The sequence below is a fragment of the Necator americanus genome, chromosome III, assembly GCF_031761385.1.
Source record: "Necator americanus strain Aroian chromosome III, whole genome shotgun sequence".
NCBI classification, from domain to species: Eukaryota; Metazoa; Nematoda; class Chromadorea; order Rhabditida; family Ancylostomatidae; genus Necator; species Necator americanus.
Genome location: NC_087373.1, coordinates 1,531,625 through 1,559,376, shown reverse-complemented (window position 1 = coordinate 1,559,376; position 27,752 = coordinate 1,531,625). Strand labels below are relative to the sequence as shown.

At 37.7% G+C, this 27,752-nt stretch overlaps 2 protein-coding genes across 5 annotated transcripts; both read right to left on the bottom strand.

Annotated features, from left to right (window-relative positions):
* Positions 1-3,814: 3,814 nt before the first annotated feature.
* Positions 3,815-7,879, bottom strand: RB195_008309 (uncharacterized protein; the record flags this gene model as incomplete). 2 transcript variants are annotated; one of them, XM_064194743.1, is made up of 10 exons in its annotated part: positions 3,815-3,952; positions 4,258-4,343; positions 4,485-4,578; positions 4,729-4,865; positions 5,530-5,599; positions 6,123-6,245; positions 6,325-6,422; positions 6,528-6,643; positions 6,951-7,001; positions 7,836-7,879. In XM_064194743.1, 10 exons carry the CDS (start codon positions 7,877-7,879, stop codon positions 3,815-3,817), a joined length of 957 nt encoding a protein of 318 aa, XP_064045888.1. The 2 variants fall into 2 exon arrangements, with proteins under 2 accessions (XP_064045888.1, XP_013293376.2); XM_013437922.2 differs by lacking the exons at positions 6,951-7,001; positions 7,836-7,879 and having other exon boundaries at positions 6,528-6,654.
* A 6,847-nt stretch (positions 7,880-14,726) lies between these two features.
* On the bottom strand, positions 14,727-27,752 carry RB195_008308 (uncharacterized protein; the record flags this gene model as incomplete). 3 transcript variants are annotated; one of them, XM_064194742.1, is made up of 16 exons in its annotated part: positions 14,727-14,785; positions 14,852-14,918; positions 14,987-14,998; positions 16,164-16,362; positions 16,432-16,511; positions 17,626-17,750; positions 17,831-17,906; positions 17,963-18,092; positions 18,630-18,737; positions 18,852-18,961; positions 19,090-19,167; positions 19,550-19,681; positions 19,940-20,065; positions 21,182-21,286; positions 21,383-21,454; positions 26,965-27,108. In XM_064194742.1, 16 exons carry the CDS (start codon positions 27,106-27,108, stop codon positions 14,727-14,729), a joined length of 1,623 nt encoding a protein of 540 aa, XP_064045886.1. The 3 variants fall into 3 exon arrangements, with proteins under 3 accessions (XP_064045886.1, XP_064045885.1, XP_064045887.1); XM_064194740.1 differs by lacking the exons at positions 14,727-14,785; positions 14,987-14,998 and adding an exon at positions 27,737-27,752 and having other exon boundaries at positions 14,860-14,952; positions 26,965-27,110; XM_064194741.1 differs by lacking the exons at positions 14,727-14,785; positions 14,987-14,998 and having other exon boundaries at positions 14,860-14,952.

Sequence of the window (27,752 nt, the reverse complement as noted above, 5' to 3'; positions counted from 1 at the left end):
GATGTTCTTCCATCATTCACGTAATAATCAAATTTTTCATGCAATGTTATTATGAATAACTATGTACAGATGTTCATATTTTGATGTTAGAATAATAAATGTTGATCTAACCTTGTTATTTTTTTATTTAGAAGTTGGCACTAGCGCACTGTAATGGAGTCAAAACGACACGAAACTCGGAGCAGCTACGTAAGCGGTTGCGCTCGAAGCGGCGCGGTGGAGATAGCGGTTAGAATCGAGACGGGACCATTATGAACCGCAGCAATGAACGATGGTGGCAGAAGTCCTCACTTGATACTAACCGCTACACTAAACCGCACCGCTTCGAGCGCAATAGTTTACGCAATTGCACTGTGTTTCTTGTCGCTTTGACTCTACTATACGTAGACATGTCTGCAGTTGCACAATGTTGCACCCATTTTGCCACATAGACGCCAAAAATCTCATTGCGGAGGAGAAAACTCGCACAAATTGAGCTTCTGAAAGCTGGATATATACGGGAAGGTGATGTGAGAAGAACTTCACTGAAGAGTTTCTGGTACTCATACTTTTTGGACCTAAAACTGAAGGTTTCACATCCGACTTGTACCACTTTATCCTGCGACCAAAACGTGCCGTATTGTGTCGTTCGGATTAGTCTAAACACAATGAATGCTATTTAATGTTTAGGAAGCTCTCTGTCATCAGTATCTAGTAAACAGTTGAGACCATAACTAAGCATATGTGTTGAATATATCTGCACACAAGTGTTCATGGGGCAATTTTCGCTTATATAAGGGAAATAGAGGGGTAGAAGTGAACATTACGATATATCCAATGTTGAAGTTGTCAACAAAACTAGAGTACTACCGAGAAAGTGACGCAGTAGTTGTGGGCTAAGTTGAATCAGCAAATCAACTTGGTCGATATGGTTCGGTTCCAACGTAGCGCAGTAGTTTTGCAATATTTCTTTCATCATGTGGTTTACATTTTTGAACTTGTACGATATATATACGATATAATGAAATCCTGTGCTGCTGGACTTACAAGAAAATGTAAAAAAAGAAGAAAATAAATACAAGAAAAGAGAAAGTACAAGAAGAAAATGAACGGAGTTGATATGGATTTATTAGATGAGTGGCATCAATCCGGATTGGGATGGGAACGGACGAGAGTCGAAGGAGAACATTGTGAAATAGCAAGGACAGTTGAGAGCGATCCATTTTGTTAGAGGGGGCAGGGTGGTACTGGAGAGAAGAGCTCGTTGTTTTTAGCACTTGATTGTATAGATCAAACAAACATATAGTAGCGTCAAAATGACATGAAGCACGGTGCAGTTGCGTAAGCGGCTGCGCTCGATGCGGCGCGGTGGATCGCAGCGGTTAGGATCGTGGCTGTACCCTATCTTGCGCTATAAAACACTGTAGTTTGCGATGGTCCCACCTCGATCCCAATTACTGCTCCTACCGCACCGCTTCGAGCACAGCCGCCTACGTAACTGCACCGTGCACATTGCCGTTTGTTCTGACACGACTATATGTGTTATTAGTTTGATTAGTTTGGGAGTATAGAACGTTCCAAGTTCGCTAGTGTAACCGCGATGGTATGACAATAGCAATAACTATAACGACAATAATCAAAACAAACAAAACAAAAAAGAAAACAACCAAAGTAAAAAACTGGATGAAGCTGCCCAAAAGAATTGCTAGAAAGAAATCGCTTCTACTTCACAATAGAATCTCATATCGCTAGTCATCACCGGAACGTATTAGGGATCCTGTATAACCACACGATCTCATAGGCTCCACTAGCACCGGTAAAAAAAAACCAACGCGTGCATCCAACCGATGGATATCGATCAGGTGGCCGTGGATGGCAGGAATCACAAAAGGACGAGTTTGTTGCTGCCCAAAATCCCGCTGTGAGATAGGACGGCGGAGCAAGAGATCCCGAACTGGGCGACTTTTCTGCTAGTCTGCACTCGATTATCTGAAGGTTGCATTTCTCTTTGTTAGTGCCGACGACGTTTTTCGATCGTGCGCGCATTTTCCCGGTGCTGGTGGGACTTTGCGGACAGCCGGATCAAAACTGTAGTTGGATCAAAATGACATGTGGCGCTGTTGCGTAAGCGGCTGCGCTCTTACCAGAGCGGTGGAGCGCAGCGGTTGAGGTCGAGGTGGGACCCTTGCTAGCACGACTCGTCGCTGTAGTGATGATGACGGTGGTTCCACCCTAATCATAATCGCTAGCTTCATCGCACCGCTTCGAGCACGGAGCACGTCACCCAACTGCATCGAGCTTCAGATCGTTTTGAATCGACCATGTGTATTCGACGTAGATGTCTCGAATTTCGATTTGGCCGTAAATAACAACATGAGCGCTGTGTAGCACTTACATCTGAACTGATAAACATAGTTGAACCTCCTATGTTCTGACTACTGTTCTAACCTTTACTTATTTACTCAATTACTATGTACATTATATTGATGGAGCGCTAACTTTATTTTCTTCTTATTATTATTATTATTATTATTATTGTTATTGTTATTATTGTGGGCAACACGCTCATGCATGCTTAGCCGATAGTGTAATGATCAATGAACACCAAGATCCAGCCCTCGCTACCCCCTTCAGTGCTGTTCTTTGCTCACGCGTCTCCACTATTCTATTCCTCCGGTTTAGTATTCTCACGCTCAGGAAATCACTCAGATACTCGATTGAAAAAAGAAATACTTTGGATTTTTACGGTGATTTACAATATTGATGTAGGTTTCTATTTCAAACTTCAATTTGTCTTCCAGAACTATCTCTCAGTGAACTGTATAATTGTTTTTTATTTTATTTCGACGTACATTTAGTGAAAGCAGCTGATGTTAAGAACGTATGGTTGCTCTGTTATCTTGTTTTACTGTTCGTAAAAATCATTGATACAATCTAGAAAAATTTGACAGATTTTGCTGAAATGTATGTGAAGTTGTCGAAGTTCGTTTCTCGCACCAACGTTTCAAATTCCGCTAAAGCGTTGTAATCTTGTACTGATGTTCGCACAAAATAAAGAGAAAGGAGATGTGCACCAGACAAAGAGAAGGAACAAGTGATTATCAGGGATAAATGCAAGAATTTCAAGAACTGAACGGAAGAGTAACGTGCAACTGTTGTTTGAACTAAAAGGCATGGTTATTTTCTTCTAAATAGAGGATGACTCGTCACTCGAACCATTGCACGATCAACGCAAAACACGTTTTGAAAGAGGCATTTGCATGTGTCTGTATCTTTTAATTCAGTTTTTAATTTCGTTCGTTTTTAATTCAATTTGCTTTTTTTAGAATTTCGTTCCGTATCAGTCTATATCTCATCAGGGAGCTATGTACATGAATATTCTTTCTTCCTCTTCGAAGGTCAAAGAATTTACTTTGTACAAACTACTTATCGGGTCTGCTGAGTCGACCCTGTGTTTCTTTTACTACCTCTTTCTCAAAGCTATCACTTCAAACAGCGTTCTCCATATATGTGATTGCTAAAACCATTCTTCTAAAACAACGGTTTATTGATTCTACAGAACAACATTTGTACACAAGGCAACATAAACACACTTTTTTCCTTTCTTTGAGAGAGGTTCTGTGACAACCGATTTTATCTCTAACACCGGATGATCGGGAATTGTAGAATTAATACCACTAATAAAATAGGTTCTTGCTTGATGAGACGATAGCCCAGCCTGGCTACACTCCTAATAGGCTGGTTTTCATCGTCAACCAATGAGCGATTAGTTGATGGATAAATCAATGTAATAGACAACGATAATAAAGTAAAATATGTTGTGCAGGAAAAAGAATTATTCTCGATTGTTCACCACTATTTCATCGGTGTTCACTTTACGTACAATGTCTTGTACAATCTGACAGTCAGGCGGTGCGTCGGTGAATAGTGTACCAACAAATGCGTGCGTACCCCATGCAACATGTTGGAGCACCTGAAAAAAAATCAAAGAGATACTCTTGGCGAGAGAAAATGAATGACTACGCCTTTTTTTGAACATTTCTATATCACTTCGTAATCACCTTTAGTCATGATCAAAAGAGCGAATCTTTGTAGGGTGTTTCAGAATTTTAAGCACAAAAACGAAAGAAAAAATAAACAAGAAAGGGAAGGAAAAGACGAGATATTTGCACAGAAAAAAAGTACAGATACCTAGCAGTCTACCCATGATGTTTTAGCTCTCATGAATTAGTAATTTAAAAAAGTAGAGATGCAAAAACAAACAAACAAACAAACAACCTTGCAACATCCTAGATCTTCGATGCGGAAGCCCATATCTTTGTAAGCATCATCCGTCTCGAACAAAGCGTGGTTAGTGAATTTTCCTTAAATAGCCGAAATTATATTCTTTCAAATTAATATCTTAGAAACAATATTATAACGAAGAAGGCGGACAAATCCTCAGCTATAAAGTACCCGCTTGACATTTGTAAATACGTCCAAGCTAGCAGAAATAGTCAATATACCTAGGTATGGTCTTCCCGAAGATGGATCGATGAAGTCGGCCCAGTATCCGCAACGGCGAAGTGTCGTGGCCATAGCTGTCGCCGAAGAAATGAACTAAATTGGTTTAATTCGTGATTACTTCTTTTAGCAATGTGGTTGATACTTCAATGATCAAATGCTTAACAAAAGATTCAAAAGTAAGAAATTCATTCAGACCTATAAGGAACAACTCATTCAGACAACAAATGAATAAAATCAACCCACGGAAGCAGTGAGCATATCGCGCTCTTCCTGCATTTCTTCGCTCCATGCTTTCATGTCATTCTCTGACTTCTGAGCAATGTTCATAACAGTGACGTTAACGTTATCAAAATTCATCCCAGGGAAAAGGTGTTTCATGTCTGCAAAGTGTAAGTAAACGTGAAAACATGACATTTTGCAATAACCTGAAAAATATTGCAAAATCGTTATGTTTTAACTCAGTTCCAGTTATTTAAAGGCAGAAATCGCAAAAAACGTTTGATATCCTGTTCTTTCTAGCAGCCGCTAGAGTTCGAAACATTGTCTGCAAATATCACAACGACCGAGCACCAAATTGACTATTTTGTCCGACGAAGCAACCCTTTGACGCCCGTACAAATAATGTAGTGAGAGCACGTATTTTGGATTTAAGCGCTCGTAGAAACGCAAAGAGTTGCTTCGTTCTGTAAATTGGTTAGTTCGGTCAATCCAACTTCTCGACTTTTGAGTAGTGTTTCGTATTTCCGTTGTAACATTTGCAAACTAAGTCATGAACCATATTCGTCTCAACGAGGAAACAACAACGAAAATTTCAGGAAATACTACCTACAAATTATGATCGAAGAAAAAACTGATGTCGCCTTTAAATCCTATTTATATTATGTTGCTATATGTTAACAAGATCGTTTCTATAAAATAATTACATTAAGAAAGGCATTTACAAGATGCAATCCTTAATGTAATTATTTTAAACAGAACTTCTACAGAATTCATACTAAAAATGAGAAGACTTAAGATCTCTGTGACCGTTTTATGAAAGCTTACCTCTCTTGAGTAGTCGCGGGCATTCTTGAACGGTTAGTTCAACAGGCCAATCACCAGCATTTGTTTGAGCCTGCAATATATTTCTTAGTGATGTCAGTTCAACTCAAAACATCAGTAAACTCCCAATTCAAAACGAAATCAGTTCGGATATGAGTCCACGAAAATGAAAGTTCCAAAAAAAAAACTATAAAAAAAGGAAGTGGACAAGGCAATCCATGATGGACATCCTCTTTCAGAAATTCAGCAACACACTCAGCAATTTGTTATCAAATGTTTACTATTTATACATGAAAGCAGACCTCGCCGGATGCTAACCCTGGTTAAAAATTCCTTCCTTAAATTTTTAAATTAAATTAATTAAATTTTTAATTCCTTAAATTAAAAAAAATTAAAATTTAAGTTTTAGATTCACTTCCATTCTCATAAAATTTGCAACTTAACCTTTAATTCTTACTAACACAATAGTTTCTTGGGGTTCAAAATAATTAGCTTTTCACATAGCAAATGCTTAAGGAAATCAAATATCACATCTATTGGAGAAAATGAATGCGCCAGTTTCAATACAAATAAAAAGGGAAAGACAATGTAACCACCTCTTCTAGGACTAATTCTTCGACCTTTGCTGAATAATGGGGATCAGCATCCACACGGGAGGTTGACAGGAGCTCCTGGACAGAATGGGTGTTCACATCCAGGACAGAGGGAGCGATAGAGGGCTAAACGGAGAGGATTGAAAACATACGACTTGTCATTAAAGTGCACTTCGTCCAACGACACGCTTGCCTTCTTCCTCACCTTCACAATCGGCTGCTCTTGGAGAAGCATTTTATGGCAAACATCGCCAGGCAAAGGGAACTGCTTGTCGGCGGGACCGAGAAGAGAATTTTGTCGTCCTGAAAGACAAAAATTTGTCGCTAAAGAAAAAGGATGAGGGATTCATATAAATGAGCAAAACTATAAAAACTGGTGGTTCGGATGCTATCACTAAAAACTCTGACCAGCAGCTTCTTTGACGAAAACAACGGCAGGATGAGCATACTGTGGTTGAGCGGAAAATTGACGCACTCGCAAGGTGAATGCACGCATCTGCGGTCCGACTGCGGTGACCTTCATCCTGTAATTCATTCCACGATAGCACTTGAGAAAAAATAATGAAAAAGCAACTGAGAAGGTCACAGAACGAGCAACAAACTTCAAAAACAAATGTTGCAAAATAGCAACTTAGTCAGCATAAGTTGTTCAATAAAACAACATTTATCAGAAACAATGATATTCTGTTTAAAAAAAAAAACAAACTGTAACAACTTCAACAACACGCAAAACACTAGATTTGCAAGGTTTATGGACAAGGACAAGCGCCAACGTCGGAAAAATCAATGACCGCTGATTATAGTGGGAAATATTTTAAACAAAGAACGTACCTTAGACAATTAGTCCTTGTTGTTTTGTTCTCAAATAGGAAGTTCACAGATCTTCGAATTTGTTTTAGAGAGCTAGCAACTACTAATTAAATGATTAGTACCACCGCAAAATGAACCTAGCCAGGAGGAGTCAATCCGTCAAGATTTTCGCTGAATGATCCGAAGAAACGTAAACAAACAGAGGAATATCTCATTTTAGACAAACGTTTGCTACATATGATTCTGTCTTTTGAGTCAGATAGGTAGGGAAATGAAAAAGAAGAGGGAGCAAGGGAGAAAAACAGGTAATTCCGCTGAAATAAAAAGAAAAGAAAAAACAAATTAGATCCGACAGACTAGAAGAAAATATTCAATTCCTTCGTTCTGGAATAAATATGCAATGCGAATGATTCCAGAAAGCGCCCTTTTTTAGAGAAAGTGTAAGGCCAATGCTAAGAAGACCAACGGAAACATGTTGCGAATCGATCGACGCACATTTACACAGCTGATCCGAAGGGCGCTGCGGAAACTCGGATAAATCTCTCGGATTTTGACGAGTTTTTCAATTGTGTTATTGGGGAAATTAAGAATCGTACAAAAACAAAGAAATGTGTGGTTCCCAGTAAACATCAAGTCACTTCAAAAGGTTAGTTCTAGTCCCATTATATCCTTGGTTTTTGATGAGCATGTAGCCTTTCATTTCCATATTTTATTTTGTTTATTTATTTTTTCCCGTGTATAGCTTTCATCTAACTCCAGTATGTCCTCGATGATCCTTGATGATCATGCAACACTTCACTTCCATACGTATATTCATTCAACTCTAGATCAAATTCCATTTAACATTGAACAAATTAATTTTTGACGTAACTTTTGCGGATACCGGGTATGGATACCTGCACTCACCTTTGCGAGGGAAGTTTTTGTTTCGCATCGGTCTCAGCGTTCATCTTTAATTAGAATAAAAAGATTGGATAAGTTCCTTCGCGATCGCCTGCCTTTAGTGCATTTCTCTGTTGTTTCATCAGGACACGAAGTACATCTCTCTCATCTGATTGAGAAGGATGGTTCTCAGTGCTACGGAGTGCCACAAAAATAGATAAATTAAATTAAGTTGTTAGGTGATTAGTTAAGCGACAGTACCCTAGGTCATCTTTCCAGTCGCAAAATATGATAAATAAGAAATGAATAAAACAAATAAATAAATATAAGAGTAAATAAATAATAAATGACGAATAACAAATAAATAACACAAAAGCCCAGTACTTTCTTAAATATCTAACAAGAAAGAAGTAAACACGAAACCAAAGTTTACTGCAAGTTCGTGAAGCGTCAAAATTCGGAAAGCAGGGACAACGTCCTGGAGCAAATAGTTAGGATTAGGAACTTTTGGTCCTTGATTTCAATGAAGTCCTTTAATACTATGGAGCACAACCAATCACAGTTATGTATAATGCATGGATATCGATCGCACTTAAGGTAAAAGTACATCGAATGGGGAACATAAGAGCATATAGTGCTAGTACACGATAAAGAATGTTCATTTAGGCACTAGAGTGGTGATTACTGTATGCAAAGCTGTCTTACTAGCTGCAATAACGTTAGGAGATAAAGGGATAAAAGATTAAAAGATAAGAGGAGAATGACCTAGGAATCTCGAAGGGAAATATAGTGGGGGGAGGCCACTCATCCGGGTACTTATTTCTGGAAGCTCAATCCTGGTTTTTTGTCTTAGTAGGTTTAGCCTACAAACCATAGATCCTTTAAGACTAATGCTTAGGCCCTAGGGCCTCGACTGATTCAGTTATTTACTTCCAGTAATAAGGGGGCGGTTGAGTGCCCTCCTCCCCCTCCCAACCACACTTTACCTTTAAGTTAACTTTAACCTTTAAGTTTTTGGAAGAGGAAAAGCGCGAACCATCTCTGGAGAAGAGGAAATAGAAAGAAACGAGTGACCTTGCTAAACTCACTCCCCGCATTCAGTCGAATAACGGCGGGTTGGCGACGGGGCACGTACCGTCTGCGTGCAAACAGCGGCAATGCACCGTCAATTTCGATCATATCAAAAGTTTCACCGCTAAGCATCAGGTGATTTTTTCTTTTGCGGAAAATTGCAGAAGTCGTGTCAGGACTCATTAGACGTTCTGATGTCAACATATCCTTTATCCATATGGATGGATTTTATTCAGTGATTAGGACGAGTTCCTAGAGGGGCTACGTAAAATCCTTCATAGATCTCATATATTAATAAATATTGAATGAACAAGCATATGTAGAGCGACGAAAACTATAGTCGGGTCAAAACAGCGTGAAGCAGGGACAGTTGCGTAAGCGGCTGCGCTCGAAGCAGTGCGGTGGAGACAGCGGTTGGAATCGAGGTGGGACCATGGTGAAATGCAGAGATGGTGACGGTAGCGAGGATCCTGACACGATCGCTAATAGGGAATTCTAGCTATACGCCAGGTCAACAACACTTCCCGTATTTCGGGAGTTCTCCCCTCTGCTTTTTGATGTGGTCACATGAGATTTTACATTAAATTCGGTTTATAATCGTCAAAAGTGCACGATTTAGTACCATATCACACCCACGCACACAGATACTCTCTCTTCTACTGTATACACGTCATGTTTGCTTTTGTCAGCTGACCATTGTGAATTCATAGGCACAAATTTCAACAGTGTCGACAAATGAAAAGTGAGCCATTCCTTCACAATATGCTTTTTATTTCACAAAATAATTGGTATAATTCAAAAGCTATGAATGTATGAAATCCACGCAAAACCTTATCGAAGCCCTGGATTACAAAAAGACAAGCAATTCCTTCGTGGCATAATTTGTAAACACCACATTTCCATCTAAAAATTCAATCAAAAAAGCTGTTTCTCGTTGAGAACACCATCGGAGCCCACTCTTTATTGGTTTGATTCATTGCTGGGATAATCGGGGTGCGGTCTGTGAGGCGCAGACGTAAATGCACCAAAACTTCACATGACGTCCCAACGCGAAAATGTGGAGTTTTTTTCCGTTTTGGAACGAGAAATTAGTGTGCACATACACATTGTCGGAGCCGTTGACGATGCACAAAGTACTTTCGAGGTTTTTTTTCCCCAACCGAAGAGAAAACAACTGCAGTTGACGTTTCACTGACACATAAGTGCTTGTACTTATCTTTGCTCGAATCCCCACCGATATTGTTTTGAGAGGGGCAAGATGCAGGGGAAAGAGAATGTGTTTGAGTGAACAGAAGAAGTAACGATAGGCGCAATGCAGTCACCCTCTACAACATAAGTACCGACGCTTATCTTTCATGGTTGCAAGAAAAAAAGTGCTCAAGATTTCATTTTTATCCTATATTTACCGGTGACTGCTCGTATTTACTGTTTTATCGATATAGTCAGATCATAAAGATGTGGAGATCAATGCACATGTAGCTATGACAAATATTGCGCTTAAAAAGGACGTGTATTCATTCGAATACTCGAGTAATGTGTGCGTAAGCGGTTGCGCCTGAAGCAGCGCCGTCGAGCGAGCGCCTGCGATCGTGATAGGACTAATGCTAATTCAATTTGTGTTGCAATGATGAGTGAAGCCGACGTTGGTCCCATCTTGATACGTTTGGTAGCAGAACGAAATGCTTCTAACAAATACTGCGCATAAAAGAGAAATTTATTCATTCGAATACTCGAATAATCTATGTTTCAATGGAAAATTACTTAGTTAACTTTTTCAACTAATTAACTAATTCTAACTAACTTCTAGCTAACTAATTCAAGAAGACTTCAAAAAAGAACTGTAACGACTAGAGCATTTTCTTGAAAATAACCACTAAAAATACCCACCCACCATACACCAAACATTACAGAAACTATGACAGAAAGGCGAGATGTTAAGTAATGTGTCTGTAAAACATTGAGAACCCTTGATAAGACTAATCGATAAGAACTAAAATAAAGAAAAGTGCAGATAAGTGAACATGTGAGCAACAAATGAAGTCCAGCAACTCCCGGATCGGTGAACAAACGCCGACGTCGATCAATCAGCGCTTTTCTCACAAACAGCCGTGTTGTCTCGGACAGGAGGCGGGGACCCGGGGGATGGCGTTTTCGGAGTTTTTCCAGTGACGATCAGAGGATGGTCGTAGATCACAATAACACATGATCAAACTGGATTCTTTAAAAAAGGCGTTTTCCATATTCAAGCTGAAAATGCATTTATTATTACGTTAATACTCATTTAAATATAAACAGATGAATAACTCTGGAAAACAGGACCAAAAAACGTCAGAAAGGGCCAAAAAAAGCTCAAAAAATTCCCTAAAGAAGACAAAAGCAATGCTTAAAAATCCACAAAAGTCGTAGAACTTTGAAAAAGTTAGACTAGGAATGAAAGTAGACCATTCAAATCCACAACAATAAAAAAAAAACAATGATATTCATTAATCGCGCTGTAGTCCTTGAAAAACACATCAAAGAAGAAAAAAAAAAAGAAAAGGGGTCGACTGAGGTGAACAGAGGAAGTGAGGACAGAAATTCAGAATGAAAATCCGAGAATACTATCAGGATTTAAAGTCATTCAGCTACTATATAAATTATACTTCAGAAAAAAAAGAAAACCATTCATTTCACATGACGATAAAACAAGGTAAGTCAACGGCCCTTTTTGCTTTTTTTAATATTGGTGTTGAAACTATTTGAAAAAAAAACCTCTCAGAAATCGTACGATTATAAAGAAGAATGAAATCTTTCTTAAATTTAAGATTTAAACGCCTGAGACCCATTCGAAAAGATTTTTCAGGTCCACATAATTTCATAAAATAGCTCTCTCTCGAAACCAAAAAAAAAATGCAGTAAAGAGAAGGAGAATAGGTGTTGCAGAGAAATGACCTGTTCTCCAACCGCACGACTGTACAAAAATGGCCAACTTTGCTATGTAAAGTTTAGGCAAATTCCTTGTGACCCCTGTATTTTTTTGCTCTCGTTTTATGGTACATGTATAGGTGTTTTAAAATAACTAAACCTGGAAAATAAACTTTACATGAAAAATCAAAAAGTTGGCGAATGTTTGCACATAATTTACCAAAGAGAATAACGTTTTGAACATTCGAAAAATTCCTTTATTCCTCCTTATTTTAAAGACTTCTTTCTTTGTCAGATCTGAATTTCAAAGATTCACAAGGAGTAGGCAAAATTTTAGAGAAATTAAAGTTACAAAAAAATCAATTGAAATTGGACCAAGTCTGATAATCCTCAGGCAAACGTCCCAAAATAACATAACTTAACAAATATGAGTGATCACGATTTCACTGAATCCATATTTGAAGGAGGGGATATCTATTTCAACTGAAAATACTGTAATATGTTCAATGTACAGGTGGAATAAGTACATGGAGAAGGAGCCGAGAGAACACCGTATCCCCCACGTCACGTGTGCTGCAAAAACGAACATCAAAGAATAGAACCAGCAATGTGCTCTGGTCGTGCACTTAACGAAGACAAACACCGCGTTTCTTTTTCGAAAACACCTCATATCAGTTAATTTTACACAAGAATTCTACGGAGAAGCAAAGAGAGTTATGAAATGCAAAAAAAAAAAATAGAATGAACGAAAAAAACCGAGTCGAATAAGCAAGAAAAATAATTAAATCCTTTTGTGGAGAATTGAAATCTAATTTACTGAAAAAGTTAAGCGACTGTAAACTGCACATAAAGTTCTCTCCTTGAACTTCAAAAACGAATTCACATTTAGAAAAATTGAAAAAAAAATTGGAAACTGCATTGGCTTTGTATTTTTTTTCTCGGAAATTTATTATTCCCAATGTGTCAAACGGAAATTGAAGGCAAGAAAAACTCTAGGAAAACCAGATCAAAAGGAACAGTAACGAGAAAAAAGCGCTGTTGTACAGTATTCCTTACAGTAATTTGCTATCCTTTATCTATCTTAAGCTACTAAATTCAAAAGAGAAAATAGATTTAGAGATTAGAAAATAGATACATTCAATAGATAATATTCTTATCTTATTCTTAAACTGACGATGTTGGAGTCTCTGTGAAAAAAATATAGAATTTACAATGTAAATAACGACTATAAGCGTGGCCCGTTCCCGATTCCCCCTAATCGTCTTGAAAAGTGGCGTGGAAACCGCCTTAGTTCCTACGAGGTACCTTAGAACGCCCAACGTCTGTACAGTTGCTTCGGTTCCCTCATTAGCCTATTCATTGGTTTTAGTTGAACAGACTTCTGAAGGGACCTCAATGATTCTCGATCGGTCGCTCTGGGATATGTCGTCACGCACAGTGTAGGAAAAAAAATGCCTTTTCCTACGTCGTTTTTCAGGACAATTGAAATGAATTGAGCGAATTCTCGCTCATTCGCTTAGGCTAGACACCGAACTAAATATTTGCCCGCGGAAACCTAAACATAATCAGTTTGTGATATTCTGCCTTCAAGTAATGCTCGTCCGTGAAGAAAACGTATTGTTGGGAGGAAAGAGAGCGTAGTTATCGTCGCACGCATTCACATGTGCAACTGACCCGCCTTCGAAATGAAGTGCACGCATGGATTTGCATCCACCGCATTCCTCTGCAATATTTTACATCTATCCACTTATCCGAACAGTTTTATCGCTCGAATTTGGAGGTGAGTCGTCAAAAACTGTGTGATAGAATATCCTATGCATCCTCGTCGGACAATTGCTGTGAAAATTCCAATCCGAATTCATTGCTTATCCATCTTCCTAATTCCTTATGGTTTGGTATCTATTGACGTACTGTTTGATGAAATTCGGTAGAATCGATCGTAGAGAAAGACTATAGAATATCTGCTGTATGCTCTTATCCCAATAAAAACTTAACAATTTTTAAGGAGGTTTCCAATTCCATGCTCATGTCTCTCAATTCGGTGGAGATCCAGTAGATATGAAAACCCGCACTTAAGCGTTTCTTCGAGTTCTTGCCTAATTCCAGAATAAAAGAAAATTTGCAAAAAAAAAAAAGAAAATTGTGAGAATTTTGTGTACAGAACAAGGATATAGAAAGAAAAAGAGAAATAAAACAATTTGTTCAAGACAGCTTTTTTCGAGTTTTGTTTGTACACATTGGCAGCTTCCTCTTTAACAAATACCAAGAGAAACTGAGAAATCACTCATTTTTAGAATAATTCCCTTTTTCTACTACTGGTTATTCCCCACATGAGCTTAATCGTAGTCTTTTCAATCTAGGAAAAAAAAAAACAAATAAGGCTAATTTAATAAATTCACTTTTGATACTAATTTCAGCCCAATAGAAAATATGTTAAGGTAACAAAAACTGGAAGAACAATCAGTTAAAAAGAACAAGAAAAATCCACTAATTTCCGCATATCTTAATGATTTGGTGTAAGATCAAACAAACGAAAAGGAGCACCCGAAAAATATCAACATTTCGAGAGTCGAGATAGTCTTTCTCTACGATTGATTCTACTGAATTTTATTGAACAGTACGTCCATAGAGATCAAAACATAAGGAAGTAGGAAGATGGATAAACTCGTGGACGAGTATCTTCTGGTAGGGAAAAACCTCTTCAAACCTCTTTTTATTCACTTAAATATATACAGTACAATAATTCGAGCGTGCAGTTGAGTCCGATATTCTGGTAATACCCGTACAACTACAAAAATATAATGTAGACAACATTATGCAAAATTACCATTTACAACGTACGTGTTTCACAGAAATTACAACAAAATACGCAAGGCAACAACAAAAGGCAACCATTGGCGAAAGAAAAAATAGGAGTAGGAAAAGGTACAGATCGATAAATCAATGACAAAACGATAAAGCTTCACTGCTGTACAACCGAGTTTTCTTAATCACCAGAACTAAATAGAGATTTTTTTCGCAGAGAATAAAACTATTCTTATCGTGTTATTCGATCAATAGATCACCGTATCGATTAGTATACAGTTTTTTCGTTTGCCGATCCGCGAGGTTCGTATGCCGGTAGCGGTGCAACTGAGTCCGACTTTACTGCTCGAAGAAAGTCGGACTTAAAAGAGAAGAGTTTATCGAAGTGGATGCACTCGTCGAAGAACCTAGTTAAGTATTGATTTTTCGAATGACTGACGAATCCATTCGACACGCGGATTCATGCATAAATACGACCATGCAGCATGTCCATGCATATCAAATGAATACGACATTCATGTTATACAGGACAACTGACAAAAATCAATGCCATAGAATACTTCCAATGTTCCAGGCATCAAATACGAAGTGTTATCAAGTGTATTCGATCAATAATCATCAGATTAGTTTCAATGGTTCCAAAAATCCAGCAAATTAGTGGATCGAGAACATTAATTGTCAATAAACCTTGAAATTAGCTCCATGTCCTTAGGCACAATGGAGAGACAATGACTGTTCCGCTGCGCACGGTTAAAACATACATATTGATCTGTGGTTGTATATTTTTCGTTTTCGCATCCTCAAGTTCATTTACGCCACCTCAAATCTTCCGAATGAATCCTCGTAAATTTCAAAAATGCATGAGTTTAGGAGCTTCGAAAAATTGCAATTTTCTTGAAAATGGTCGAAAAATACCCACAAAATTCGATGAAAAGAAAAAGATTCGGAGAAATCAACAAATAACTTTTTATTTGTTGATTTCTCCGAATGGAAAAAAAATGGAAAACATTTTAGGCGAGAAACAATAGTGATCCGTTAGCTAAGTGATCATAGCTACGCTAACCCAAAAAAATCTGGATGACTCAACCTTCCAAAAACGATTTCAGATGTTATTCACAGTTTCAGCGCAGAAGTGAGAAAGTGAAAAGAGAAAAGCGGAGAAAAGATTGTCTCTCTGACATCCATAAGCACCCGTAACTTTTCAACGACCCGCTAGTGCCTGTTTCTAGAAGCGTTCTGACATCATTCATTAAAGGCTAGAATTGAGAGATGGAGTATGTTTGAGGGTTATTAAATTTTGATTTAATGTATTTATTCTATGTATTTATACCTCAAATTTTGAAGGGTAAAAATGGAAAAGTATCAGACGTAAAAATAATATAGGGGATAATAAATAGGGGTTCAAAGTAAAATGCAACAACTACATCCACGAAGGCGAAGAAGACGATCTATTTATTAGCGTTATAAAAAGGAACTTTCGAAAGATTTCCGTCAGTTGCCCAGTAACCACTCAAAAAAAACTTTCACACAAACGGAACACAAAACTCCATCAAAACACATCCATGCACTCACCTTAAGTACGGCATAAACGACAGCAATGAGCATCATCGCTAATCCTGCACCAGCCAGAGCAGTTGTGATCGAATGTGCCCACCATTCAGTTCGAATCAATTGATTCTTTATGAGATCAAGCGTTCCGGGATCGATTTCTGCATCTTCGTGGATGGTCAACACGGGGATTAATGAGGAACGAGTTTTGTTTAGGTTCACACTAAACATAATAAATCATAATAATCCTACTAAGGAAACACCAGAAAATGAGTTTCAATTGATGACTTACGGGAAGACAAGGTCCAATCCCTTCCACATTTCAATGTTCACTTGTGATCGACGTTGAGCGCGTAGAACAGCACCTAATCGCTGAAATATATGTATATGCTTCAAACTGCAACGTATCAAATGAACAACAGAACTGCAGGAATATGTACTTTCACCAATTACTGAGGTGAAGGTAACTGGAACCTGCCGCCAACGGCAACTTCTCATAAAATAAAGGGAAAGGTTAAAGTGTCTGACATCGATGAACCCATTTTGGATGTGTCAATGATTTCGAATTAAATTCAGGATCGGTTGAGGTTCCTGAATGGATGTCTGGTCTATACAGTGACCAGAACTAGCTAACTGATTTAACAAGTCAGTTCATTTATCGATCCCAGATGGACTAATGAGCCTCCAAAGTTGTCCCCAACTATAATCTGGAAAAGCCGCTTGAGGAAAAAAGAGAAGAGTCTTCCACTTCTTCTAAATTGTGTGTTTCAAAACATTGCACTAGTGAGGACCGATTCTTCGGAAATCCGTAGTGGGAGAAATTTTCGTTTAATATTTGAACATGTGCCCTAGTGAACCTGCTGGAGTCTTACTGTACATCTTGATCTTCATTTTTTTTACAGTAATTGGATTTTTTTATATATTTTATATTGTTTTATTAGTTTGGTTTTGTTTATACATTGTTTGGTTAGGATTAGCCTTCCTCACCTACTGAGGAGCCTCAAGGAAGGCTAGTTCTAATATGGATAGTCTAGGTAGAGGCGAAATGATCCATTTTAATTTTGTCCTCTATTTTTATTTATTTTACCTTTTTTTGCAGACATTTTTTGCAGTCAGCTGAGCTACATGTTTTCATTTCTCGCTTCTGGCAGGAACTGTATAGAAAAGGTAAAAAAAAGAGACAAGACAGCTGGAAAAAATGAGCAGGAACGGTAAATCTTTCATCGGAAACAGTTCACTTATTCCATAATTACTATTAGAAGACTCTTCTTCTGAGCTTTTATGAGCACGATCCCATAATATTCTAGCTGATTCTGCCGTAGTAGCAGAAAACACGTTTCGAAATCTAGCAGCATCGCATTTGAAAGAAAATTGCCAAAATTTAGAGAGTAGTCTCGTTTGTGTAGAGAGTTCCTATCTTATTTTGTCGAAAACAGTGGAGTAATAAATAAATGACCGAAGAACGACTTTTCGTACGTAGACGTACCGGTTCTATGTCGACAAAAATACTGTCTCGTTCCGGGTCCGTGCTGTTTAGTCCTTTGACCGACTGCCGCACTTCATCGCTGGCGTAATTGAAATTTGGCAGAGAGATCATAATTGGCGGTTGGCCTAGAATATAATAGAATCGTTAACCTCATGACCGTCTCGGTGACCTGGAAGCATAAAATCCCAGAGGTGTAAAGACTAACTTCGGAGACACTTGCTTACTTCCAGCAAACCAGCCGGGAAGCAGTCATCGGTCTCATTCTGAGAGGCGAAGAACTTCTAGAATTAAATAGCTATAGTGTTGCGTCCAGTCGGTTTTAATGTAAACAAATCACTTTGTCTGTGGGATTACAGTAGCCATCATTCTCAGGTATGGTAGGATCGAAGACTTCTGGAGGTAGCACAAATCGATAAGCTGGAACTCCTTCGCATTCCACTTCCTTTTCGAATTCAAGCCAAACAGATCTAAAAGAATGACATGAAGAGCAGAAATTAAGTTTTATCACAATTTATTTGCCGAATCTTGCTCCATCAGATTTTCATCTTTCATACAATCCTCCTAGAATCTCCTACGAAAATAGTGATGATCTTCAAATTGCCTGGATGATTTTTTTTTGCGAAAGAAACAACTGATCTTTTCAAATGAATAGAGTACTGCAAAAATTTTAGGGAAACAATTGATTGATTAATTGTTTTTTTTTTTCATTAAAAGCGAAATAAGAAAAAAAACGGCGGAAAATTATGTCCCAAGCCATTAGATATCTATTGACAAACATTCGTCAGAAAGAATAGGATAAAATGAGAAATAGGGATATTAGTTAATAATATGGGAAGGAAACAAAATAAAAATGAATTAAAAAAGCGGTAAGATGCATACACACGGGAGATTGAGATCCCGAAATGTCTATAGTCACTTGAATTCAAAATAAATCCAGTCAGCTATATAATATGCGATAAAAAGAACTACAAATCACTCTTCTTCTCTATATTCTCGAAACATACCTGCACAACTGACTGATAAACACGTAGATCCTATCAGATTTCTTTAAGAACGGCGGAAATAACATTCCTTCCGTGCCACGGATCAATCTAGCGTTAGCACTTGACCACCTATAAGCAAAGGGACGAAAATGTGCAGGACAACCGTCACGGAAGGCCCAAAAAATCTTCCCAAGGAAGAAAGCTGATGAGAACAAAAAGATCTAACAAAACCCAGCAACTAACCAAGAATAATCTACAGACTTCTTTCCGTTCCAAGAAACAATTTTTCCAAGATCTTCGGGATTCTCGACTCCATCATTTATTTCGTATACACCGTCAGCTGTATTATTGGACTAAATTTTAGAAACTTATGCAGTGATCGCTAATTACAAATAAATAAGCATTACGATATGAGTGCTACGATACAACAACAAGAAGGTAAACTGAGAAGTAAACAAAAAGAAAAACATTTTTTAACCACCTCGAAAAATATTCCAATCCGTTCCGGTAGATCAAGGATAGAGTCACAGACAAAATTCATGAACGGAATTTCGCAAACCTGGAAGAAAATAGTTATATGATATTAAACAAACGCTTTAACATGAGTTGAAACGTAGATAGAAACAACAACATAAACATAATAACCTCAAAATGTTTAATTCAAATCAGCAAAAATTTTTAAATATTACGCTCAATATTTTTCATTCATGTCGTTCTAATATTCAAAAATACTACATACTAATTACTATAATATACTGATTTTCTTGACTGTATCAAGTAATGTCTTCAATTGAAGTTGGTAATAAAAAAAAATACACGAACAGTGACAGAATCGCTTTCCCAATTAGCATAGCCAAGCATTTAAATAAATAATTACTGGCCTGGATCATTTTATTAGTAGATTTGCTTATTACAAAACGAAGCGAGCTCCAGTAACTAACCTTATCCAGAAATGGATCCTTGTAGCCTTCGAATAGAAACTCGCCGACTTCCACTTCAAGAAACGCCGTTTGTGATAAGAGAGTTGTCGCCGCCGCTCTCATTCCGGTCGTAGACGCTGCTTCCACGAATTTCTGAAGAAAAAAGAACTTCTAAGCTCTTTACATTAGGTAGGTACGAAGGACTTCGTAGAAGGCAATTAATGGGATTTCGTTTCCCTTGAAAAGTGAAGAATCGTACAGTCACTTTGACTATCCTTAATCTTAACGAAAGATGAAAAGTTGGCACTCCCACCTAAGAAAAGAAAACAATTTAGCAACTATTTCACGAGAGATTTTACAAATGCACTAAATATCTGCAACAAAAATAGCAATGGAAGTAGCAAATTGTACCTGATAGATCATATTCGGGATCCATATCCGGTTCCCCAAGATGCATGTCTGGCACGATTCAGTCTCATTGAAGACATAAGTTGAATAGCGCTTGAATTTCACGACACCATCGTTGTGGGAAATAACCTTAAACGGAGACAAAAACTCGTTAGCTTTTAAAAAAAAACAGGCCACACATTGCTCGGCATGCTGCCGCACGTAAATGCATCGTTTAGCGATTTATTTTAAATAGTCGTTTATAGTCACTTTTCGTTTGTTTTCGTTGTTTCGTTTCTTTTCGAAGGGGTCATAAACAGAACTATGAATAAAAGCAAGAGTACAGTAAGAGAATGCTGAACAAACACACAAGAAAATGTGCTTGTGTGCATAGATGCGATAGTCGGACCAGATGCTCCGACCCCCTTCACTTTTGGATGGCTGACGAAGGGACCCCTTTCACTTTTGGACGGTTGGAAGAGGGACCTCCTCACCTTTGGACGGTTGGCAAAAGAATCCCCTTCACTTCTGAACGATTGGCGAAGGGATCCTCATCACTTGAGCTTCACTCCATGAGCTAGACCCCCTTCACCTCAGAAGGGTCTCTCTCCTCCCTATCGCACCTATGTTTGTGTACCTTTTATGTGGAATGTTGGCAACAAGACAGACGAAATACAGCTGGGGACGCAAAAAAATCGAAAAGAAAAAAGAGAAAATGAGACGACGAGGCAAACCAAATTATAAAGTTGTTCATTGCAAATAACCAGCAAAATAATTCCACGTATCATTAAGTGCTAATGACAAAAACTATGCGAATGGAGAAACAAATACCAAGCACTAGAAAATGTGAAGTATTAGAAATAATGCCAGTTCGTAAAAAAATCTCTTTGAGAAAGAGAAAAAAATGTAATTATGCGGTTGTAATTGCAGCACTGCACTGTTTACAGCACTCCCATAATGATCCGAAAAAGAAACGAGTACATCTTATCCAGGATATGTAATAATCACAATAACTATCGGAAGGGAAAACGTAGATGTATGTGTCCTTTCTGTTCATTCCCACACAGGTAGATGAGTTAATCTTTTTGAGACCCCCAAACTCTTCTTGCCCGAATAACGTTACCGACGAAAAAAAGTCGAACAACCTATCAATCGCACAGCATGTGGTCTATTTTTGCGAAAACATCAAGTACTACCTATTGGAAATAATGTGCAGTAAATTTTCACTGTAATTAATGATGAGAAATAAGAGCACTTATTGCCCACCTTGTTGGTGATAAACCTATTGAACGTATACGGACCAGACTCGCTCAGCTCCGGTATAGCTCCCTCCATGATTTCGTCAGGATTTTTGATTGAGTGTACATAAATCTGAACAGGAGTCACCCTATTGCATTAATTCCGAAAAAAAATCATTATTGAGAGATGCCCTCATCTGGAATTCCAATCGCAAAATAAAATACTTACTTTAAAAAGAATTTTATACTCTGGATGCATCCAACTTTCCATCATTCTTGATCCTTCGACAAGTCTTGTATTCTGCAAATAACCATATGAAGGTAGATAGAAGACAGATAAACGAAGATACGTCAACAGTGTTCGCTTAATTTTGAAATTTGTCAAGTTTACAAAATTTTAAGGGCGTCTTAAAGAAGTTTTAGTAATTAAAAAAAAAAAAACGAAATCAATGAGTTCAACTATTTAAAGGCAGTACGCTTGTACATCCTCACTTGGAATCAAAGCCAGGAAGAGTGAATCGGGACCACCGTAATTTGTAGTTAACTCGGTGGGATTTACATGAACACCTACTATTCCGCTTTGTTCCTTTGACTCGTTTTGCTTTTACGGACAATGGGACCACAGAAGTTATCTTAGCATGTATCAATCTTTGGTTTCTCAGACTAGAGATAAAGGATATAATAGATAAAATAAATCAATGAGATGGTTTTCTTACAAATTTCTCCATATTTCGTCTATTTTTTCTTTTTTCTTTCTTTGAACCGCTCCCTGCGTTGCAATGAAGAAGTCAAAAAATGTCAAAATGTAAAAAAAAAAATCAAGCCAGTCTCCACCGCAAAAGATTAGCGATCTCAACGGGTCATAATGGATCACGTAGAACGAACAAAGAGCTGCGGATTTCAAAATGGGTTCGTTAAATGAAAATCGCAAATTCTTTTGAAATGTGCAAATGTAGTGAGTGTTCAGCTTCTGACCTGTTGGTGTGATCACCTTGAATTTTTGTTGAAAACTAACCGTTCTCGACAAACTCTGAACACACTAATTACTCCAAACTCCAAACATTCCAAAACATTCTAAAATACTCATGTTTGAATAAAAATTATATGTGCGATCTTTTCTAGTCATTCTTCCTTATATTTACTGCACTTTTATTCATGTTCTACAGCTTCAGATTTGAAAAATATTGAATTGAAGCGCCTGAACTTAAGCGCATAAAATCCGGGCAATCTTAGAGCATCATATACCAGTGCTAATTCGACCCTTTGCCCAAAAATTACGGTAATCACATCAATGAGTTCCTATCTGGCTGTCCACATCCATCTAGTACACAAAAAAAAACAAAAAAAAACCCAAATAATCTTTGACACCTTTCTCTTTCACACATATTCAGACCGTTGAATTGCGTATATTATATTATTTACAGACATACACGGTGATGTCATTGTTTTCGAAAGAAAATGTTTTCAAATGAATATCGGACACTTAACCAGACGGCAGTGATTAATAAGTTCAGCAATAGCAAGTTTTGTCGACAAAAGTCATTGCGTTTGAAGTGTTTTTGCCGACGTTCCCTACTCAAACTACCAGTTTTCATCATTACTTCACAAAGAACAACAAAAAACAGTCCCAGGATAATGCAAATTAAAAGCACAATCAAAAGCGGTAATCGGTTACTGTACATCCTCTCGAACATTCGGAAGAAAATACTTCGAACGTCTAAAAAACAACTTCAAAATGCATCATCAAATATTCTCATTTGATCTTATCCGGCTGAAAGAAGAAAATAGCCATATTCTTCCAGAAGTCAGATTTTTAAATTTTTAAACGGTCTTAATCGTGGTCTTATTTCTTATCATTATTACGTTATCTTATTCTTAACTTCTTATTTTTATTCATGGTAACGTAACAATTTTTGTTTGAGAAGCAGTTGAACAGTGGGAAAATGTTCACAAGTTGACCAATTCCTAGAAACATTTTCGATGCATCACTATGAAAAACGTGGGAAAACTGCTACTGTCGCATCGCGGATAATTGAGGAAGGATCTTAATGTTGTAATAAGTTCTTCCTAAACGAAAGAAGAATCTCTGAAAATAAATTCCGGTCCAGAATACCTGGATACTTCAAAATTAAGTAATCTAAGCTTTAATCAAGAACAAATACTTTCTAATAATCTCATGGAAAGGACCTACAGACCTACTACAGATTTGACATCTACAGATCAGTAACAGTAATTATTTACAGTAACCATTACGTATTTCCAGTTTTACAGTTCCCCTGAGTTAAACACTAATGGAAAGCAAAAACGTCGCTGACACATCTTTTGGCTGATTAATTTGACTTTTTCTAACATTTCGGATACAAAGGCACCGACGAGATCACAAGAACAGCACAAATTTTCGAGGAATTCCATGCGAAATCCTGTTTTTCGCTCCCCCACCCCCGTACAGCTCCACTTTCCAGAGAGGAGATATTCAACCATAACACCTTCCAGTGTCAGACGAACAGGTTGCTTTTGAATAGGCCTCGCTCGGCAGTCGCATAATCGCCGACAATGCGTATTTTAATGCCGAAATCGACGAGAATAAAGCGAATTGACCTCAGCTGATGGCGGAAAAACAGCACTTCCCTCAGAAAAAGTATTACCGTATTTTGGCGAAGAAAAAGTAAATAACGATCTCCAACACCAAAAAAAAAGATGGAAAAAACACTGCAGCTGGCTTCGGTTGATGGCTAAGCGGGAATTGCAAATCGCGCTAAAGACGAAACAAATCCACCTTGCTAACGACAAAGAGATGACGAGGGAAGTGAAAACGCTTCTAATAAAAGCGCTATTGCTCTCATACTTCGACAACCAGCACTAGTTTCAACTTCTCTCAGATTTTTAGTTTATGCAGAACCCGCGGTAACGAGTCAACAAATGTGCGAAACGATATCAATCAGATTCTGGTTAATGCGGGTTAAACTTCATGGAGGGACCCGCAATAACCAGATTCTGATTAATATCGTTTCGCCCTTTTGTTGATCCGTTATCGTGCGTTCTGCATAAACTTGAAATTTGAGAGAAAATTGGAGTTGAAAATGAGGTAAGACCAGGTGCTTTCGCTACAGCCTACAAAGACTTAGATTTTATAAGAGCTAGCAGGTTCATGCACACCCCTGAATATTTTGATGTGATTGAGGAAATAAAAAACGTGAGGCTTTAGATCTTTTTCATCTTATTTTCAAATCAACTACAAACAAGCCAGAAAACACGCTTTTGTTCAGTGCAGTTCTCGCCAGCTACGGTAACTAGAGGAACGCTGAATTATTGGCAAAACTCTGAAATCGTGGAGATTTCTCGTGGCAAAGAGTAAACTCGCGAGTATACCCAGCAATGCGTACCGCTGTCATAATCCAGTTCAAGAGTTGAATCGAAAAGTGTAACGGAAATGCAACAAATATTTAACATTGGCAACGTCATTCAAACACAAATTCTTGGAGCCACAACAACCATTTTGCTGACAAACAACACGATAAACACAACATTAATCAGAAATTACATACATGGCGCTTACGTGCATCTCACCCTAGAAACGGAATGTGGAAGAAATGAAGTTTTTTGATATTTAAAAAATTGTAGTATTTCATTAGTTACTAATCGCTTTCTGGTTCAGTAGTATAGATCCAGACGAAAATGAAAAGTAAAAAAGTGAAGTCGAAATGTTTCTATGTACCATTCGTGAATATAGTAGAGTCAAAACGCGTAATCGGCTGACAGCCAGCGTAGCTGACACCATTTCTCGCAGGAGGTCCCACCACGATTTTAACCGCCACGCTCCGCCGCACCGCTTAGCCGCTCAGCATAGCGTAGCCGCTTACGCAACTGCACCGTGCTTCCTGTCCTTTTTACACTACTATATGCTGGTGGTTTTATATCGCAAAACTAGTCACTTGGCATCGTTGGTAAGTACTCATCTATTACCTATGTCACGTACATCGCGAAGAGAAGAAAAAACCTCAAAGACTAAATGACTCAGTCCCCACTACTTCCTGTTGTGTTGAACTTTATCATCTTTGATATTAGTGACAGGTGAAACCCCCTTCAGACGAACGAAGAAATTGTTTGAACATATTTGAAATTAGACAGACAACAACAACGAGTTATACCAAACAAAAAACCTCGTTATTGTTTTCTTTCCTTGATTTGCAAATTCAAATACCAACCACTTATGATAAACAAAAAGACTCTCAAATTCAGATGATATTTCGTTTCCATTTTCGGATGTCTTCAGTCGAACAGGGTTGTGCAATTTGTAAGAATATCGTTACAAAATTAGTCAAAACCGTAATAACATCTCAAAAAGCAGTGAAAATTTGTGAGGAAAACTGCAGTACTAACATCTAAATGCTTAAGGTCCTATATGTTTCATGATATTTCCACATAAAAGTAATATTCGCTGATAAAGGTGAGCAAACTTGAACTGTAACTGGAAATAAATTCTCGAAAAAACCCAACAAAGATCCATATAATTTTCTTCTAGATAATGACGATAATGGATACGCTATAAGGACATGGATAACGGCTCTAACTGATAATAAATTAGGGGAATGTCGGCTCAAAACGAATTCGAACTAGCAACTGTACAAGTGTTTGCAACGCAGTGGGACCCACGGCTACGGAGGACTGAATCTGGCGCCCAATGCGAGAATAGCAAAAATGGATAAATCAATAGAAATAAAGCAAGACCAAGCGCTCTACTCTCCTTCGAGGTCCACTAAATAAAAGAATCCCGGAGCAACCAAACGGAGGGGAAAAGAATCAAAGGAAAATGCTGGAAAAAATGGATTCAATTTCAAGCTACGTGAGTATTACGCTCAGTCATAGGTGGAGAAATATTTTTTCGAGAACGAACAGGAGTAAACACATTTTCTGATTACGAACGTGGACAGAAAAACCTACAACCAATTAGAACGAACAAAACTGTGCACGTAGTCGAACGATACGCACGTGCATCATCGAACAACGAAGAACAAATACCCTGATGGCAGTTTAGAGCAACCTGGAGATTTCCCTGCTTTTTTCAACCTATGCTTAGAATCAGGAAGAATACACAATTCTAGAGCTTCCGTGAATCTCAGTACACCAAAGTATATTAAATTAAACCTTAGCGATAGAAAAATCGCTTCTTCGGTAACATTAACTCCAGGTCTAACGCCAAAAACCAAAAATAAAAATAAAAAAATAAAAAGAAAGAATCTAAATTATCACATAAAACGTTCATTCAGATAGTTTGAATTCTTCTTTTAATCTTGGAAATTTTCGAGCTCAAATGATTCTGTTTATCCTTGCATACAACAAAAATTGCAAAGCATTTCGATGTCCATGATTCCGTTGCCACTGTCTAAAGCTCAAATTTTCTCCAAGTTGTGCAATTAAGAGTTAGTTACAGCGTCTACTTCTAAATACCTTCTCTTTAATGCATCTTCTAGAAATCACACAAGTCAGCTTACTAAACCAAACAAAAACATTGTGTCAACAAAATACGACCGAAATCAGTAGGTGAAACATTAACAGATAATGAATATTTCTTTTTTCTGTTCGAACTTACAGCAAAAAAATAAAGAAAGAAAAAAAACTTGGTCCGATTAGAATGTAATGCCTCCATACTTTATACACATGCCCGTAATCCGTGATTTTGAACCAATACAAAAAGGAAAACTGTAGGAGAGCAACATCTAACGTTCCTTCATTTTTTCACGAAAAAAAAAATCTGATGAAAAGAAAACACGAAACATGCATTTTATATGAAGATGTTTCTACAAAACTTACTTCTCGTATATTATCATTAACGATCATTGGGATGAACAACAAATGCATCACCATTCCAAATAGAGCGAGCACTGCACCTAGTAATAGTAGACCAATAGCATATAATCGCCATCGAGGTGTTAGTTCTTTTTTCATGGATACCATACCTGAAAAAAGATCAATAGTGGTTGAAAAAAAGAGGAACAAAAAAAAGCAGTGCAGTTACGCTAACGGACGAACTGAACACATCGAAATACTCGAAAACAAACCAACCGTCTGGAACAGAGAGAATACGCACAACGAGAGAACAAACAACGTTCAAGGAATCTAACACAAAATAATTGATAGGCCTATGATGTACGCAAATTTGAAAAAGCCCAATAAAATGACCAATAATCTTGAAAAAAAAGATACTCGCGAATTAGTTACTCAGCAGCTAAACCGCACATTTAAGGACTAGAAACGTTCTGGGAATAAAAACTAGTGGAACGAGTAAGATAGTCGAAGAGTTCTAGGAATTAAATTGTGTGTTCAATGTCCAGTAATGTAGACAACCAGAAATATAACAATACAATTTAATTTTGCTCCACTCAAGTTGTTTTTTGAGGTCATCAGCTTGTTCTGATCGAGTTTTAGTGCCAATCGCGACACCATCTTGAGTTCAAAATGCGACTAGTCGAGGAAAGTTAGAGCTTCAACAATTAGAAATACTTGCAAATAAAGGAAACTCGCAGATAAAAAAGAAAGGAGGAAATCTCGAAGGAATAGAATCAATTTTTTTAGGATTACTTACTCTGAAACTTGTGCAT